The 16,244-nt window shown below is 51.7% G+C and overlaps 2 protein-coding genes across 6 annotated transcripts in view; both read left to right on the top strand.

Annotated features, from left to right (window-relative positions):
- LOC137854552 (erythroblast NAD(P)(+)--arginine ADP-ribosyltransferase-like) overlaps window positions 1-14,263 on the top strand; it is an 87,649-nt gene extending 73,386 nt beyond the window's left edge. For 4 of the 5 annotated variants that reach the window (XM_068678154.1, XM_068678396.1, XM_068678482.1 and 1 more), the window contains 2 exons: window positions 12,695-13,420; window positions 13,960-14,263. In XM_068678154.1, the coding sequence (XP_068534255.1) occupies window positions 12,695-13,420; window positions 13,960-14,042 (809 nt within the window). In that variant the 3' untranslated portion in view covers window positions 14,043-14,263. Of the gene's footprint in view, window positions 1-12,092; window positions 12,226-12,487; window positions 13,421-13,959 lie in introns of those variants that run through there. The other variant, XM_068678559.1, reaches the window with a different exon arrangement.
- LOC137856076 (ecto-ADP-ribosyltransferase 5-like) overlaps window positions 1-16,244 on the top strand; it is a 174,748-nt gene that overhangs the window by 113,959 nt on the left and 44,545 nt on the right. The gene's annotated exons all lie outside the window — the stretch shown is intronic.

Genomic DNA, 16,244 nt, shown 5'->3' on the forward strand with positions numbered 1-16,244 from the left:
CTGGGTTCCCCCGTGCAGCCCCGACATCCTCTGAGGCCGCAGCATTTGTGCCAGGAGGAGCCCTGGTGCTGCAGTGAGATGTTACCTCTGCTCTGTTGCATGCAGGACCTACGGCTCGGCGCTGCTGCAGGGTGCGTGGAGCTGGCTGCTCTGCCTTTTTATAGCAACCCCCAGACAGTTTGTGTGCCAGCCCCCATGACCACCCAGTTGCTGCTGGGCTGCTGCAAAAGGCTGCAGGGAAACCAACAGGAAATCGCCTCTTATCAGTTGCCCATGCTCTAGGGCGTGTGTGTGTCCCAGTCCCTTGGGTGCTGAGAGGTGAGGCGCAGGCTCTGCAGCCCTCAGTGCAGAGGGGCTCCCGCCGGAGGGGACACTGGCTTGTCCTGGTTTTGTCTGGGATCGAGTTGCTTTTCATCACCGTAGCTGGTGTGGGGCTTTGGTTTTAGGATGAGAATGGTGCTGATAACACACTGCTGGCTTAGATGCTGCTGAGCAGTGCTGACACAGAGCCAAGGACTTCTGTGCTGCTCACACTGTGGCAGGGTTGGCTGAGGGGCTGCCATTGCTCAGGGACAGGCTGGGCATGGGTCAGAGGGTGGTGAGCAACTGTTCTGTGCATCACTTTCTTCAGTTTTCTTTCTTGCTCATTTTCTGTCTTTCTTTCTCATTAAACTCTCTTTCTCTCAGCCTGCCAGTCTGTGCACTTTTCCTCTTGTCAGCTCTCCCCTTCCCCAGGTGGGGAGGTGACCGAGGAGGTGGCGGTGCGGTGCTGAGCTCTCTGCTGCATTCCACCACAGCGCTGCTTTTAGCACCTAGTGTGAGGCCGGAAGGTACCTGAGATACTGTGAGAGATCAGCAGACCTGAGCAGACAATGCTCGATGGGACAAACTGGTTTAGAATTTGTGCTCATGGTGCGTTTGTTTAGCAAACCCTGGTCCAATGCTGATTTATTTGCTCTCCAGGATGCTTTGTGTAAGCCCTCTCCTGCTGTGTATGCTCCCCGTGCTGCCATCAGCACCTCCGAGGGCTGCTTGAAGGCTGCTGGGGGAATCTGGCTGTGCCTTCCCCAGCCTGGTGTGCATGGGGTGTGCCGGTGCATTCACCAGCAAACTTTAGGTTTAGGCACCAACCAGCCAGCAGCAGGGGTTTTGGGCTGGGCTAGGGCATCAGGCGTACAGGGGGTCTGTACTGGTGCCCCCAGGGGGTCTGTGGATGAGGGGTGAGTGCATGAGCCCCCAGCTCACACGGGGAAGGTGCTTCCCTTGGCTGCAGACCATAGCTGATATGGTGCTGTGTTTGGGATTTAGGATGAGACTACTGTTGATATCACACTGATGTTTTAATTGTTGCAGAGCAGTGCTCACAGTAAGCCAAGGACGTCTCAGCTTCCCGCTCTGTCCTGCCAGCGGGCAGGCTGGGGGTGCAGCAGGAGCTGGGAGGGGACAGGCCCAGGACAGCTGACCCCAACTGGCCAAAGGGGTATTCCACACCATGTGGGGTCATGCTGGACAATATATAGGGGTGGCTAGCTGGGGTGGGGGTGCAGGGTGCCCAGAGATAAGCTGGGCATCCGTCAGCAGGTGGTGAGCAATTGCATTGTGCATCGCTTGCTTTGTACGTGTTATTATTCTTACTACCATTTTGATTGTTCTTCTTATTTTTTTTACTTTTCTGTCCTATTAAACTGTCTTTATCTCAACTCAAAAACTTTTACTTTTTTTTTTTCTTTTTTTTTTTTTGTTTTTCTCGATTCTCTCCCCCATCCCACTGTGGGGAGGAAGAGCGTCTGTGTGGTGCTGGTTAAACCACAACAGTTCTTTTGACACCCAACGTGGGGCCCGAAGAGCTGAGATAGTGACAGATGTGATGAGAGCATGTTAAAAGAAAATTATTGTAACCATTATATCAGCTTAATAGTGCTGTTTTGTTTGTTTGTTGGTTTGTTTTTGTTTTGTTTTGTTTTGTTTTGATCTGAGGTCTGCTGTGCCTGTTTTCTGAATTCCGTTATATAGCACATTACTTACTGTATGTGTTCCCTGTTGTGCTGTTTATTGTTCTGGGGGGCTGGTTTAAGGTTAGTTTGCTGCTTACTGTGTAGCACTGGCTGATGGTATGATAGAATTACTGGTCATGAGACTGATAGGTAGCTTAAAGGATGAGACTACAGGTACCTTAAAGGAGGCTGTAGCGAGGTGGGGGTTGGTCTGTTCTCCCATGTGCCTGGTGACAGGACGAGGGGGAATGGGCTAAAGTTGTGCCAGGGGAGCTTTGAGTTGGATATTAGGAAGAACTTCTTTACTGAGAGGGTTGTGAGGCATTGGGATGGGCTGGCCATGGAAGTGGTGGAGTCACCATCCCTGGAGGTCTTTAAAGGACATTTACCTGTAGAGCTCAGTGATATGGGTTAGTGGAGGACTGGTTAGTGTTAGGTCAGAGGTTGGGCTGGGTGATCTTCCAACCTAGATGGTTCTGGGATTCTGTAATCTGGTATTTGTACTCAGCATTGCCATCACTTCCATACTTTGGAAACCATATCTCAGAAACTAGTACTAATTACGTCATTTACCTTTTCTTTTCAGGGAGACAGTCTGTGAAGGGGACAAGGGAAGATGTTTTCCCCACCTGTTCACTCCCCCTTTCTCCTTCACCTGCCCTTTCTCCCCCAGGCTACTTACAGTAGCTCCTCAAAATCTGAATGTCCTTGGGATGTTCCGACCAGCATGTTCTTATTGTAATGTCTCCTGAATGCACTTCAGGTTTTGTTTAAGGTTAAACAACTACTTAGGAATGCCACCCAGACCCCTGTCCCGAGGCAGGATGGTTATGAGTGGCAGGGAGTGTGGCAAGGATGTGGTCTGGCTGGGATGTTAACTTCCCCTGCAGCAGCCCAAGCAGTGCTGTGCTCTGCACTTGGAGCTGGAACAGCAGTGGGATCACAGCAGGGTTGTGTCTGCTGCTGAGCAGTGCTGACACAGCATCGGGCCTCTCTCTAACCCTCCTAGGGGGTGGGCAAGAAGTGAGAAGAGAAACATCCCCAGGGCAGCTGACCTAAACCAATAAAAGGGATGTTCCATACCATGTGGTGTCACACTCAGCAATAAAAGGTGGGAACAGGAAGAAGAGGGGAGGGGTGGGCTCTCGGGAAAACGTCGGTCCTCCTCCCGAACACCGTCTCCGTGCGTTGAGGCCCTGCTTCAAGGACGTGGTCAAGCATCGCTCATTTGTGGGAAGTAGAGAGTAATTTCTGTCCTCTGTACTTCCACATAGCCTTCATTTGTTTTATTTCTTTGTTTTCCTCCTTTTTTTTTTTTCCTTTTCCCTTCCCTTTTCCCCTTTCCTTTTTTTTTTTCCTTTAGTTAAATTGTTTAGTTCATAATAATCTTTCTTTAATTATTATTATTATTTCCCTTTAATTAAATTATCCTTATCTCAACCCGTGAGTTGTTCTTTGCTTTACTTCTCCCCCTCCTGATCTAAGGAGGGGAAGTGAGAGAGCGGTTGTGGTGTTTAGCTACCCAGCACGGTAAAACCACCACAGTCCTTTTTGGCACTCAATGTGGGGCTCAAAGGGTTGAGATAAGAATAGAATTGATCAAAGCGCGTACAATTAACAGACTTACTTGCTAGTCACCATGTTCAGTGTCCTGTTAATACTGGCTTGTTTGATCATATGTCATGCAATCCGTGTCATGGTCTCCTTTCTCCTGTATATCCGATCCAACAAAGTGCTACAATCTGTGTTCATTTTTTTGAATTCGCTGTGCTGCCAAGCACTGGCCTTGAGTTTAATCTGGCATTCAGGCCCTGCGCTGTTATCATGTGGGTCTCATGGAAACCATCTTTTAGAGAATATTCAGAACTACACTGCCTTCCTTTCCTCATCTGGATACCAGTTTATTAGTAATATCAGGAATGGTACTGTGAGGAATGTTTTAACAATTCGTGTCCATAAAGAACAATTCTGTTTGAATCCTGTCTGCCTCTGGGTCCTGCACTGGCAATTTAATTCTTGAACCACAGATGCAGTGTGTCCCAGTCTCCCCCTCATTCTAGTCAATTTATCAAGTCTTCAGAAAATACTCCTTAAATTTATGAACCTGTTTGCTTTTGTTATTCCAGACTTCTATTTCTAACAGTTACAGCCTTTTTTCTGTCTTCTTCGAGATTAACTTAACACTGCTATAGGTGTGACTGTCCCTGTGAATGGCTGGTGAGGAATGTTTTAATTACTCATGAAGTGTCAATAAGAAAGCTATTTGTGTTTGTATGAAGTCTTTGATATCTGGGGGTTTCAGAACAACTGATAACAACTAGTGACTGTTATGGGATACTATGCAAGCCTCTGATATCTGGCCAGGTGGCCAAGAGATTAAGAAGAAGAAAAAAGAAGCTGAAGGATGGCTGGGAGACAAGACCTGCAGGGGATGTTCTATAAACTTGATACGGTGCCAAGGGAGTACAACGTGGAAGGACGAGAAAAAAACTTGGAGAGGAAGACTACGAGTCTTCAGCATGCAAGACCCCTAGAGACCCCCAGAGGGACCACCGTAGACTGATGCGCATGCTCCAGTAGGAGGGACTGGACCCTGGAAACTAATTATAATAACCTGTTTTTTTAGAAGTAGTAATGAATATGTATTAGTCTAGGAGCATAAAAATCAGCCACTTGATGTAACTGGTGTGCGTCCTGGTGGAGCGGAGGCTCCCGATGCACCCAGCGCTGTTTGCTTACCTCTATTCTTTTAATAAATCCTATTTTTTATTTAATCCTATTTTGAAGATTGAGCCATTTCTAACAGTACCTTTTCCTTCTTTCACAGTGGGCTAATTACCACACTTTGGGAGTATTTTGAACAGCCATGTGTAACCCATGTATTGCTATTTCTAATTCTGAATAACGGGTTTCCTCTTCTCTCTAAGATGAGTCAATTGTTTAGAAAGCTGACCTGGGAATCTGTCCCGAAACAGTCTTGTGGTGAGTGGCAAGGTGTGTGGGACGATGTTGGCAGATCCTTGTCACGGGTGTCTCCTCCAATAGTTTTGAACTTCACCCCTGAGCAAGTGCAAAATCCTAAAAACCTGGTAGAATGTTTGAGAGTTTTATGTCCTGACCCTGATAATGCCGGAGAACGACAGCTTGCAGCATTGTGCTGGGTCCTGGCTTACTCCTATCAAACACTGTTTAACATCATCCAGCACCTTCCAGAGAGGGAGGAAGTTTCTGTGTCTGATGACCAGGTAACACACGCTGTGGCTGACCCAGAGGACCAACCGACTATGGTATCAGTCACCCCCAAAATCAAGTCAAAACAATGGAAACGGAGGTCAGCTCGTTTAGTAAGGGAAGAAGCCTCTCCCAAGAAGGAAGGAGAAGGGGAAATGGCAGGCACCTCTAAAGCAGAGCCATCACAAAAACATCAGGAAGACGAGACAGAAATCATAAAGGAATCAGAAATCACTCGATCCCTATCGCTGAGTGAGTTGCGAGAAATACTAAAGGATTATGGTCGATGCCCAGGTAAACACATTCTCACCTGGCTGCTTCGATGCCGGGATGCTGGGGCCAATAGCCAACAATTAGAAGGCAATGAAGCCAAGCAGCTGGGATCCCTCTCTAGAGAAATGGACTAAGTAATTAGGAGAGGAGCACAGGCCCTCAGCCTCTGGAGACGACTTCTGGCAGCTGTGAAAGAAAGATATCCCCATAAGGAAGATATTGTATATCAAGTAGGCAAGTGGACAACTATGGATAAAGGTCTCCAGCATCTGCGGGAATTAGCTGTGCGGGAGATGATTTTCAGTGATTTGGACAATGCCCAGACACCTCAAGACCCCGATGAAGTACACTGCATGACATCCATGTGGCGTAAATTTGTGCGGAGTGCACCATCAGCACATGCCAGTACCCTGGCAGTAATTAACTGGGATGAAGGGATGGGACCAACAATGTGTGATATGTCCTGCCAGCTTCAAAAATATGAAGACAACCTCTCTGCTCTGCTACAGTCCTGTGTCTCAGCTGTGGAGAAACTGTCTGAAAGACTTGACCACCTCGTGGAACGAGCATATTCCCCATATTCCCCCTCATCTAGACGGAGTGATGCTTCAGCCACTAAGAATCAGCATTTGCCTGCTCAAGAGAGAGAGTACCCAAGACGCACACCACGTGGCACCTATTGGTTTTATTTGAGTGACCATGGGGAGGATATGAGGAAATGGGATGGTGTACCTACCTCAATCCTAGCTGCTCGGGTACGTGAACTGAAAGAACAGCAAAAAGAACAGAACAAGGCCCCATAACAGACTAAACCCATCATATGTTAACGGACATACCCTACTCGGTGGACTACCCTCCCCAACGGACCCAGGATGAATGCCCCAACACCCAGCACTCCAGCACCACAATCACACTCTTCCGACCAGAACAAGGCCCCATAAGATGAATGCTTGACAGACATACCTCGCCAACATCTAGGCTCCTCCCCATTACTCATGAAGCTACGTACCAGATGGATTTATTAGTCGTACACCTCACGTGAAATCAGCAATCCTTGCATATAATGTCCGATGTGACTAGCTTCAGGCCCATACGTTCCCCCTAAACCCCTCGCCCTCCTCACATTTTTGCGCCTCTGGTTCTGAAAGAACAGAAAGAAAGAACTGCTGGAACAGCAGCAAGAAGAGGGGCTCCTAAGGGCTTTTGGCATAGCTGCTTTGAGCACAGAGAAGATTAGGCAGCTGTCTACCCTGCCTGGCCTTTCAGAAGACCCTTCTGTTGTAGGATTGCTGAAGGTTGAAGAACAACAGATACCAATTGCTACTACAACGGTGCACCAACGGCAATATCGCACCAACCGAGACTCCCTGATTCCCATCCATGAGTTGGTTCACCGACTGGAGAGTCAGGGAGTAATCAGCAAGACTCACTCACCCTTTAATAGTCCTATATGGCCAGTGCGAAAGTCTAATGGTGAGTGGAGGCTAACAGTGGGCTATCGAGCCCTGAATGAAGTCACGCCACCGCTGAGTGCTGCAGTGCCGGACATGCTGGAACTCCAGTATGAACTAGAGTCAAAGGCAGCCAAGTGGTATGCCAGAACTGATATTGCTAATGCATTTTTCTCCATCCCTTTGGCAGCAGCATGCAGGCCGCAGTTTGCTTTCACTTGGAGGGTGTCGTGGTTTAACCCGGCCGGCAGCTAAACACCACGCAGCCGTTCGCTCACCCTCCCCCCTCCCTCTCTGGGACGGATGCACAATGCAATTGCTCACCACTCGCTGACCGATGCCCAGCCTAACCCCGAGCAGTCCGGCCCCCTCCCCCCGGCTAGCCACCCCTATATATTGTTTAGCATGACGTCAGATGGTATGGAATACCCCTTTGGCTAGTTTGGGTCACCTGTCCTGGGTCTGTCCCCTCCCAGCTCTTACTGCACCCCCAGCCTGCCCGTTGGCAGGACAGAGCAAAAGGCTGAGATGTCCTTGGCTTAGTATAAGCACTGCTCTGCAACAATTAAAGCATCGGGGTGTTATCAGCACTCTTCTCATCCTAAGCCAAAACACAGCATTCCACCAGCTACTAGGAAGAAAATTAATTCTGTTCTAACTGAAACCAGGACAGAGGGGCATCCTATACACCTGGAATCGGCTGCCTCAGGGGTGGAAACACAACCCTACCATTTGCCATGGACTGATCCAGTCTGCACTGGAACAAAGGGGAGCTCCTGAGCACCTGCAGTACATTGATGACATCCTCATGTGGGGAACACAGATGAAGAAATTATGGGGAAAGGGAGGAAAGTAATCGAAATTCTCCTGAAAGCTGGTTTTGCCATTAAACAGAGTAAGGTCATGGGGCCTGCGCAGGAAATCCAGTTCTTGGTGGTAAAATGGCAGGATGGGCGTCGCCACATTCCAAAGGATGTTATCAATAAAATAACAACAATGTCTCCGTCAACTAGCAAAAAATAAATGCAAGCTTTCCTAGGCCTCATGAGATTCTGGAGAATGCATGTGCCAGGCTATAGTCAGCTTGTGAGTCCTCTATATCGAGTGACTCGAAAGAGAAACTATTTTGAGTGGGGCCCTGAGCAACAACAGGCCTTTGAACAACTCAAACAAGAAATTGCTCGTTCAGTAGACCTTGGGCATGTCCGTAGACCATCTGTGCAAAACATACTGTACACTGGAGCTGGGGAGCATGGGCTCACCTGGAGCCTTTGGCAGAAAACCCCAGAAGAAACTCGAGGCCGACCTCTGGGCTTCTGGAGTCGGGGCTATCGAGGATCAGAAGCCAATTACACCCCAACTGAAAAAGAAATACTCACAGCATATGAGGGTGTTCGAGCTGCTTCAGAAGTTGTGGGTACAGAGGCACAGCTCCTCTTGGCACTGCGGTTACCTGTGTTACATTGGATGTTCAAAGAGAAAATTCCCACTACACACAATGCAACTGATGCTACATGGAGTAAGTGGATAGTGTTAATTACACAGCGGGCTCGAATGGGAAAACCCAATCGCCCAGGAATCCTGGAAGAGATTATGGACTGGCCGGAAGGCAGAGATTTCAGAGTGCCAACAGAAGAGGTAACCCGTGCTGAAGAGGCTCCACCATACAATGAGTTGCCAGAAGACAGAAAGCGGTATGCGTTGTTTACTGACGGATCCTGCCGTGTGGTAGGGAGCCATCGTGGAAAGCTGCTGTGTGGAGTCCCACACGACGCATTGTGGAGGCCATGGAAGGAGAAGGTGAGTCGAGTCAGTATGCAGAAGTAAAAGCCATACAACTAGCCCAAGAGATCGCCAAAAGAGAAAAATGGCCAGCATTGTGTCTTTACACTGACTCATGGATGGTGGCAAATGCTCTGTGGGGGTGGCTGCAGCAATGGAAACAGAGCAACTGGCAGCGCAGAGGGAAACCTATCTGGGCTGCTACCCTGTGGCAAGATATTGCTGCCCGGGTAGAAAACCTGGATGTTAAAGTACGTCATATAGATGCCCGCATGCCCAAGAGTTGCGCTACTGAAGAACATCGGAACAATGAAGAAATGGATCAAGCTTCAAAAACTGAAGTGGCTCAGGTGGACCTAGACTGAGAACGTAAGGGTGAGCTGTTTGTAGCTCGATGGGCCCATGAAACATCAGGACATCTGGGGAGGGATGCCACTTACAGATGGGCTCTTGATCGAGGGGTGGACTTGACCATTGAGGCCATCACACAGGTTACCCATGAGTGTGAGACCTGTGCTGCAATCAAGAAAGCCATGAAGGTAAAATCTCCCTGGAACAGGGTGAGGTGGACAGGGTTTCGATATGGTGAGGCCTGGCAAATTGACTATATCGGACCACTTCCACAAACTCGCCAAGGCAAACGGTACGTACTCAGCATGGTAGAAGCAACTACTGGGTGGCTGGAAACATACCCTGTAAACCATGCCACGGCCCGAAACACTATCTTGGGCCTGGAAAGACAAGTATTGTGGCGTCATGGTACACCAGAGAGAACTGAGTCTGACAATGTGAGTCATTTCCGAAACAATCTTGTTACCTCCTGGGCAAAGAGGCATGGTGTTGAGTGGGTGTACCACATCCCTTATCACCCACAAGCTTCTGGGAAGGTTGAGAGGTACCATGGACTGTTAAAGACTATGTTACGAGCATTGGGGGCTGGGACTTGGAAACAAGGGGACACAAATCTACCAGAAGCCACTTGGCTAGTTAACAATAGGGGGTCTGACAGCCGTGCTGGTCCTGCCGAAACAAAACCCCTACACACAGTGAAAGGAGCTGAAGTCCCCGTAGTGCATGTAGGAAGGTGGATGGGGAAGGCAGCGTGGGTTGCTCCTGCCTCGGGAAAAGGCAAACCCACTCATGGGATTGTCTTTGCCCAAGGACCAGAGTATACCAGGTGGGTCATGCAAAAGAATGGGGACATCAAGTGTGTGCCTCAAGGAGATTTGACACTGAGAGAAAACTAATCTGTAATCTAAGTTAGATGTTGTAGGAAGACGCTGTAGGATCAACAACAGGTCAACTTTGCAAGGAGCCGGGCGGTGCAACAAGGACTTGAGCGAAGCTGGTGCTGGCGTCCAGACATCCAACTCCACCTGCCCTGAGTGGCCACTTTGGCAGATGAAGACCTAATCATCAACAGTTCTTATGAACATTTTCCAAGAAAGACCTATGGAATGAAAAGATACACCTGCCTATTAATCCTGCCCTGTTAAATCCTTGTCCTGTTAAAGGACAAGGAATAATGATGAGAATACTTGTATGCTGAAGTATGGGGGATCTGAGTGTGACACAAATGTTATGGAATAAGGGGTGGAGGTTGTACTGGGTCTGGCTGGGATGTTAACTTCCCCTGCAGCAGCCCACACAGTGCTGTGCTCTGCACTTGGAGCTGGAACAGCAGTGGGATCACAGCAGGGTTGTGTCTGCTGCTGAGCAGTGCCGGCACAGCATCGGGTCTCTCTCTAACCCTCCTAGGGGGTGGGCAAACAGTGAGAAGAGAAACATCCCCAGGGCAGCTGACCTAAACCAAAAAAAGGGATATTCCATACCATGTGGTGTCACACTCAGCAATAAAAGGTGGGAACAGGAAGAAGAGGGGAGGGGTGGGCTCTCGGGAAAACGTCGGTCCTCCTCCCGAACACCGGCTACGTGCATTGAGGCCCTGCTTCAAGGACATCATTAATCATCGCTCATTTGTGGGAAGTAGAGCGTAATTTCTTTCCTCTGCACTTCCACATAGCCTTCATTTGTTTTATTTCTTTGTTTTCCTCCTTTTTTTTCCTTTACCCCTACCTTTTCTCCTTTCCCTTTTTTTTCCCTTTAGTTAAATTGTTTAGTTCTTAATAATCTTTAATTATTATTATTATTATTATTTCCCTTTAATTAAATTATCCTTATCTCAACCCGTGAGTTGTTCTTTGCTTTACTTCTTCCCCTCCTGATCTAAGGAGGGGGAGTGAGAGAGCGGTCCTTGTAATTACCAGGCATCTAGAGCAGTGGGCACCTCCAGTGCTTTGGATATTCACCCCTGAAAAACTGCAGAATCCTAAAAACCAGGCAGAATGCTTCAAAAAGGTGTGTCATCACACTGTCAATTCCAAAGAGACACAAATCACTGCAACATGCTGGGGCTTGGCCCATGCACTTGGCCCATGTACTGGCTGGTTGGTGCAGCCCAAAGTTTGCTGGTTTTGCACCTGCACACCCCCCGCACACCAGGCAGGGGAAGGAACAGCCAGCTGCCCCCAGCAGCCTTCAAGCAGCCCTCGGAGGTGCTGATGGCAGCACGGGGAGCATACGCAGCAGGAGAGGGCTTACACAAAGCAACCTGGAGAGCAAATAAATCAGCATTGGACCAGGGTTTGCTAAACAAACGCACCATGAGCACAAATTCTAAACCAGTTTGTCCCATCGAGCATTGTCTGCTCAGGTCTGCTGATCTCTCACAGTATCTCAGGTACCTTCCGGCCTCACACTAGGTGCTAAAAGCAGCGCTGTGGTGGAACGCAGCAGAGAGCTCAGCACCGCACAGCCACCTCCTCGGTCACCTCCCCACCGGGGGAAGGGGAGAGAGCTGACAAGAGGAAAAGTGCACAGACTGGCAGGCTGAGAGAAAGAGAGTTTAATGAGAAAGAAAGACAGAAAATGAGCAAGAAAGAAAACTAAAGAAAGTGATGCACAAAACAGTTGCTCACCACCCTCTGACCCATGCCCAGCCTGTCCCTGAGCAACAGCAGCTCCTCAGCCAACCCCACCACAGTGTGAGCAGCACAGAAGTCCTTGGCTGTGTCAGCACTGCTCAGCAGCATCTAAGCCAGCAGTGTGTTATCAGCACCATTCTCATCCTAAAACCAAAGCCCCACACCAGCTACGGTGATGAAAAGCAACTCGATCCCAGCCAAAACCAGGACAAGCCAGTGTCTGCTCCTGCAGGAGCCCCTCTGCACTGAGGGCTGCAGAGCCTGCGCCTCACCTCTCAGCACCCAAGGGACTGGGACACACACAGGCACACCCTAGAGCATGGGAAACTGATAAAAGGAGATTTCCTGTTTGTTTCCCGGCAGCCTTTTGCAGCAGCCCAGCAGCAACTGGGTGGTCATGGGGGGCTGGCACACAAACTGTCTGGGGGTTGCTATAAAAAGGCAGAGCAGCCAGCTCCAAGCACCCTGCAGCAGCGCCGAGCCGTGGGTCCTGCATGCAACAGAGCAGAGGTAACATCTCACTGCAGCACCAGGGCTCCTCCTGGCACAAATGCTGCGGCCTCAGAGGATGTCGGGGCTGCACGGGGGAACCCAGGTGTCTGCGGTGTTTGATGCAAGTAGTTGGGCTGGAGTCCGGGCCGGTATCGGGGTGGGGAAGACCCAGGTGGCCGTGGCTGGGGACACACACTGCGGGTGCTTCCCTCTGGTGCCAGGGGGGCCATGGGCGGCTTTGGAGGTGCCCCTGATGCATCTGCTCCGCTTCTCCCTGCAGCCTTCTCCGACCCTGCGCTCTCCCACTAGCAGACGCCCGTGCCCTGTACTGCTGCACTCAGTGGCTGAGCTCAGCCAGTTGCAGAGGACCGGGTCCTGTGCTGCCTGGGGCATCCCCGCTCGTGGCTGGACCCCCGGAGCTTCCTGCACATGGAGCAGCTCGCCCTGGGCTGGGTGCTGTTGGCCAGCACCCTGTTTGGCACCGCAGCCACTGGCAGCAGGCGAGATGTCCGTGCTATCACAGAGGAGGTGATGGACATGGCCTGGGACTCCTTTGATGACCAGTACCAGGGCTGCAGCCACATGATGGAGGAGAAGCTGAAAACAGTGAACCGCACTGAGTTCCAAAACAAGACCTATGCAGACACCTGGAGAAGAGCAGCCGAGCGCTGGCAGAAGCAGTGGGGCAACTCCAACCCACAGGTGCTGCCGCAGGAGCAGGCGGTGGCCGTGCTGGCGTACACTCACAGGGCAGACCTGTACAAGCAGTTCAACACACTTGTGCGTGAGGGTGGGCGCTCCCGTGAGCACTACCTGGAATCCTTCCCCTTCAAGACGCTGCATTTCCTCCTGACCGAGGCTGTGCACACCCTGCAGAAGACCCAGAGCCCCAAATGCAACAGCGTCTACCGCGGCATCAAGGACATCCGCTTCACAGCCCAGCTCCAGCAGACCGTCCGCTTCGGCCAATTCACCTCCACATCCCGCCAGAAGATGGTTGCTGAGTCCTTTGGCCAGGACACCTTCTTCTTTGTGTACACCTGCTACGGTGTCCCCATCAAGCATTTCTCCTTCTTCCCTACTGAGGATGAAGTCCTCATCCCACCCTATGAGGTCTTCAGGGTCACCAAATTCAACCGTGACAGACGCGGAAACGTCATCCATCTCCGCTCCCATGGTGTGCGCAGCAACTACAACTGTGCACTGCTGAAGGGTAAGGGCAGCCAGCAGGGTGGGTACCATCAGGAGATGGGCACAGCCCTGGGCAGGCGCCGTCGTGCTCCTTGCGCTCCTCCAGCCATGGCTGCAGAGGAACGGGGGCCCCGTGCCACCGGCTCTGTGAGGGGAAGGGGAGCCTCGTGGTGAAGGCAACACCTCCGTGTGGGGAGCTCGAGGAGCCGGGGAGCTTGGGGAGGTGGGGAGCTCGGGGAGGTGGGGAGCTTGGGGAACCTGGGGAGCTTGGGGAGGTGGGGAGCTCGCCTTCAGACCAGGTCTTCCCTGCACATCCCTGCACGCTCCCAGCTGCTCTCCCTTGGGGTTTGCGGTGGGGGCCCTCTGTGGCACGGCCAGGGCGGGGCGAGGGGCACAGAGCGGGGCGGTGCACAGATTTTGTTGGTCTCTTTGGCGGAGAAAAGGTGCAAGGCCCAGCCGTGTTTTTTCAGTGCAGGTAAGAGGCGAGCCCCCAGCCCCTTCCCAAGGCCAGCACCATGCTGGCACCCTCCGGCAGTCATTAACTCCCTGTTCCTCCCCCAGGCACGAGCAGTCCCAGGGAACCCCCACACCTCTGGAGTCTCCTCTTGGCAGCCTCAGCCCTGGCAGCCGTGGGACGCCTCTAACCCAGCTATGCTGCTGCACCTCCGCAAGGAAAACGGGGCAGAAACGTGAGAACACATTTAATGGACACTGTGGGATTACGCTTTCCTCTGCCAGACACTTTCTGCTCCAGCAGGAGCGGTGCCACCGGCCCCACGATGCTCCGGTGGCCCTAGAACACCAGCAGAGGCTGGAGGAAGCCTTTTCCTGGCTTTTGCAGAGAAATAAAAGCACTGCTGGAGGATGGAGGCATCGAGGAGGGTTCCTGCGGCTCCCCACAGCGGGGGCACTTTGCATGGGCAGCAGCTGGGGGTCTTCTCCAGCTCCCTCCCGGAGCACCCCGGAGAGCGCTGCCCCGGCTCCTGCGAGGGGGCACGGGGAGCACTGGGGGCTCCTCCTCTCCACGGCGGCTCAGGAGCAGGGATTTGGCTGGCACCTTGTGGTGGTTTTACCATGCTGGGCAGCTGAACACCACAACCGCTCTCACACTCCTTAGATGAGGAGGGGGAGAAGTAAAGCAAAGAACAACTCACGGGTTGAGATAAGGATAATTTAATTAAAGGGAAATAATAATAATAATAATTAAAGAAAGATTATTATGAACTAAACAATTTAACTAAAGGGAAATAAAAAGGGAAAGGGGAAAAGGGAGGGGGAAAGGGAAAAAAAAAAAAAAAAGGAGGAAAACAAAGAAATAAAACAAATGAAGGCTATGTGGAAGTGCAGAGGAAATAAATTACTCTCTACTTCCCACAAATGAGTGATGATTAATGATGTCCTTGAAGCAGGGCCTCAACGCACGGAGCTGGTGTTCGGGAGGAGGACCGACGTTTTCCCAACGAGAGCCCACCCCTCCCCTCTTCTTCCTGTTCCCACCTTTTATTGCTGAGTGTGACACCACATGGTATGGAACATCCCTTTTTTTGGTTTAGGTCAGCTGCCCTGGGGATGTTTCTCTTCTCACTTTTTGCCTACCCCCGTGGAGGGTTAGAGAGAGACCCAATGCTGTGCCAGCACTGCTCAGCAGCAGACACAACCCTGCTGTGATCCCACTGCTGTTCCAGCTCCAAGTGCAGAGCACAGCACTGCTTGGGCTGCTGCAGGGGAAGTTAACATCCCAGCCAGACCCAGTACACACCTCAGCCCCCAGCACCCAGATTTGGGCTCTGCAGGTGGGACGGACGGGGGCTGCCCCACGGAGCAGCGCAGGGCACTCAGCCAGCTCTGGCGCCACCGTGGGCACCTCGCCTTCCTCCTCACCCCGCGGGTGTCCCCTGCCCCCCCAGCAGACAGGTGACACCAGGCAGCCTCAATGCGCTTTAATGAATCCCTGCAGCCCCACAACCTGCTGCGGGCAGGTGCCGGGGGGCCAGGGGCACCAGGAGCCCCGCAGCGGGGCTGTGTCCGTCAGAGCAGGGCCGATGCCCTGGGGCTGGGCAAAGAGCCCCCACAGCAGCCTCCCGACCTGGGGGTGGGCAGGGTGAGAGCCCCCCGCTCCGCAGCCGGCCAGGGTCCAGCAAGGGCCGGGCTGGGGGCAGCTCTGGGCAGCGGGGGTTAGATAACTTACCCAACAGACGCCTGGATAATTGAGGACCAGGGCCCGGGATCACAAGGCTACTTCCACCTGCTTGTAGAAGGCCCCATCGACCTCCTCCTCCTCCTGATCTGGTGACCTGTAGCACACCCCCACAACAGTTTCCCCCATACCAGCCCACCCCTTAATCCTCACCCACAAGCTCTCCTCCTGTCCTTCACCCTCCCCCAGCTGGAGCTGGGTGCACTCTAATTGCTCCCTCACATAAAGGGCAACTCTTCCCCAGCCTGTCTCTCCTGAAGAGTTCGTAGCCCTCTGTGACTGCCTTCCAGCCGTGTGAGCTGTCCCACCACGTCTCAGTGATCACACCAAGATCGTGGCCCCCGACCCAACACAGATCTCGAGCTCCTCCTCTTTATTTCCCATGCTCTGTGCATTGGTGTACAGGCTCTTTAGGGAAGCAGCAGGTGCAGTTACCCCTGGGGGGATGCAAGAAGAAGATTCCGGATGGGGGATCGGGATCATTGCTTTCTCTGAGGAGCCCTCAAACAATGCCATCCTCGAACAAACCACTTGGAGGTTTTTCCCTACTATCTTCAACCTACTACCCCAGATTGCCTTCAGCTGGGGGGTGCGAAAGCCGCAAAATCCCCCAAATACAGGCTCTCCATTACAAATACAGGTGTTTGTA

Source organism: Anas acuta, chromosome 1 (assembly GCF_963932015.1).
Source record: "Anas acuta chromosome 1, bAnaAcu1.1, whole genome shotgun sequence".
In the NCBI taxonomy this organism is placed as follows: domain Eukaryota; kingdom Metazoa; phylum Chordata; class Aves; order Anseriformes; family Anatidae; genus Anas; species Anas acuta.